Consider the following 1,707-nt stretch of genomic DNA (forward strand, 5'->3'; position numbering starts at 1 on the left):
GGCTTTTTTTTTTGCTTATGTGGTACTGAGGAATCGAACCCAGGTCTCATGCATACAAGGCAAGCGCTCTACCACTAAGCCACCTTCCCAGCCCAGAAAATAATTTTTAAGATCTCAGAATCTTAAGCAAGCCAACCATCAACCCAGTTGTAATCTAGAATCCAGTACTTCTTTTCTATATTGGAGACACCAGATAGCTATGGAGGTGGGGATCAAGCAGGGACATTGAAATAAAGATTTTTTTTGGGGTCTGGTTGTGGGGCCTGAACTCTGGGCCTGAGCGCTGTCCCTCAGCTCTTCAGCTCAAGGCTAGCACTCTACCACTTGAGCCACAGCGCCCCTTCTGGCTTTTTTCTTTTTGCTTATGTGGTGCTGAGGAATCCAACTCAGGGCCTCATGCATGCAAGGCAAGCGCTCTACCACTGAGCCACCTTCCCAGCCCTGAAATAAAGATTCTTTGAAAGTAGGTTTAAGAAGTATTAGGCTCCTTCCTTCACTCTGGGAAGCATAGGCTTAGGTTCTACAGCCATACAAATGCAGGCTACTTTTTCTTTATTTTGAGATACCAGGGATTGAACCCAAGACTTCACACATGCTACACAATCACTGAGCTACACAGTCTGCAGTCAGGCTTCCATGCTCTAGACCGGAGGATAGAAGTCTTCACTTCCAGTCAGAATGTTTTCCCCAACTAAGTAGCCTGTCCAAAACAATTACAGTGATACTGACTATCCATAAGCTCCTCCACACCCAGTCTCCTACTCTTACACATGACCAGACAAATAAAAATTATCAAACAAAGGGAAGAAGACACAGCAAAACAGCTAATTAAAGGGAAAAATTGCAGAGAGAAGAAAAATTCAGACACCTATCATTAATAGCATGAGAGGAAAAAGAAAACAAGCTAATGTAATTACAAAATAAGGCACAAGAAATAATAAAGGATCTTCAAAGGAAAAAGTTATAAGTTAAACATGACAGAAGAAACAACAAAAATGCATGCGAAATCTGGCAGATACAGCTGAAGGCAGGAGAGAAAATGAACACGATGAAATACAAGGCAGATGATAAGTCACTCAGAGACAATAAAAGACATTCAAACAGCAAGAATGAAAAAACAGAGGGAGGAAACTCATCCATCAAGCAAATTAAAGACTGCTTCCAGAATTGAAGAATACGAACTTCTAGCTTGAAAAGATCCACTAAGTACCCACATGGGTAGTGAAAAACAAGAATAAACCTTTGCAGATGATTCACAATACTGGTCATAAAAGGAAGATGCAGTTGGCCCTCCATACCCATGGATTTCACCAGCCTTTGGTCAAAAACAGAGGTTGGGCTCATGCCTGTAATCAACAAGCTGGAAATCAACTTGCACTACATAGTGAGACCCTGTTTTCTATACTTCCCTCCAAGAAATCCAACCTATGCTTGTACTTAATCTGTACAGACTTTTTGGTCATTATTCCCTTAACCACTCAGTATATCTATGTAGAATTTACATTGTATTAAGCATATGAGTAATCATGACTATATAGGAGGATATATATAAGTATATAGGTTATATGCCATTTTATGTAAAGGATTTGAATATCAGTTGTACCCACAGAGGGTCTTGTGAGTAATCCTCAATTGATACCATGGGACAAATATAATTCAGACTTCTAGAGATAATAAAAACCATATACAAAAATCAGTAGCAACACT

The 1,707-nt window shown here is 40.0% G+C and overlaps 1 protein-coding gene across 1 annotated transcript in view; it reads right to left on the reverse strand.

The window, feature by feature from the left end:
• Positions 1–1,463, reverse strand: part of Zswim7 (zinc finger, SWIM-type containing 7) — a 12,354-nt gene extending 10,891 nt beyond the window's left edge. Inside the window, exon 1 of the mRNA XM_013016347.1 lies at positions 1,426–1,463. Coding sequence (XP_012871801.1) covers positions 1,426–1,463 — 38 coding nt within the window. The remainder of the gene's footprint in view (positions 1–1,425) is intronic.
• Positions 1,464–1,707: the final 244 nt, after the last annotated feature.

The sequence above is a fragment of the Dipodomys ordii genome, unplaced genomic scaffold, assembly GCF_000151885.1.
Source record: "Dipodomys ordii isolate 6190 unplaced genomic scaffold, Dord_2.0 Scaffold31, whole genome shotgun sequence".
NCBI lineage: Eukaryota > Metazoa > Chordata > Mammalia > Rodentia > Heteromyidae > Dipodomys > Dipodomys ordii.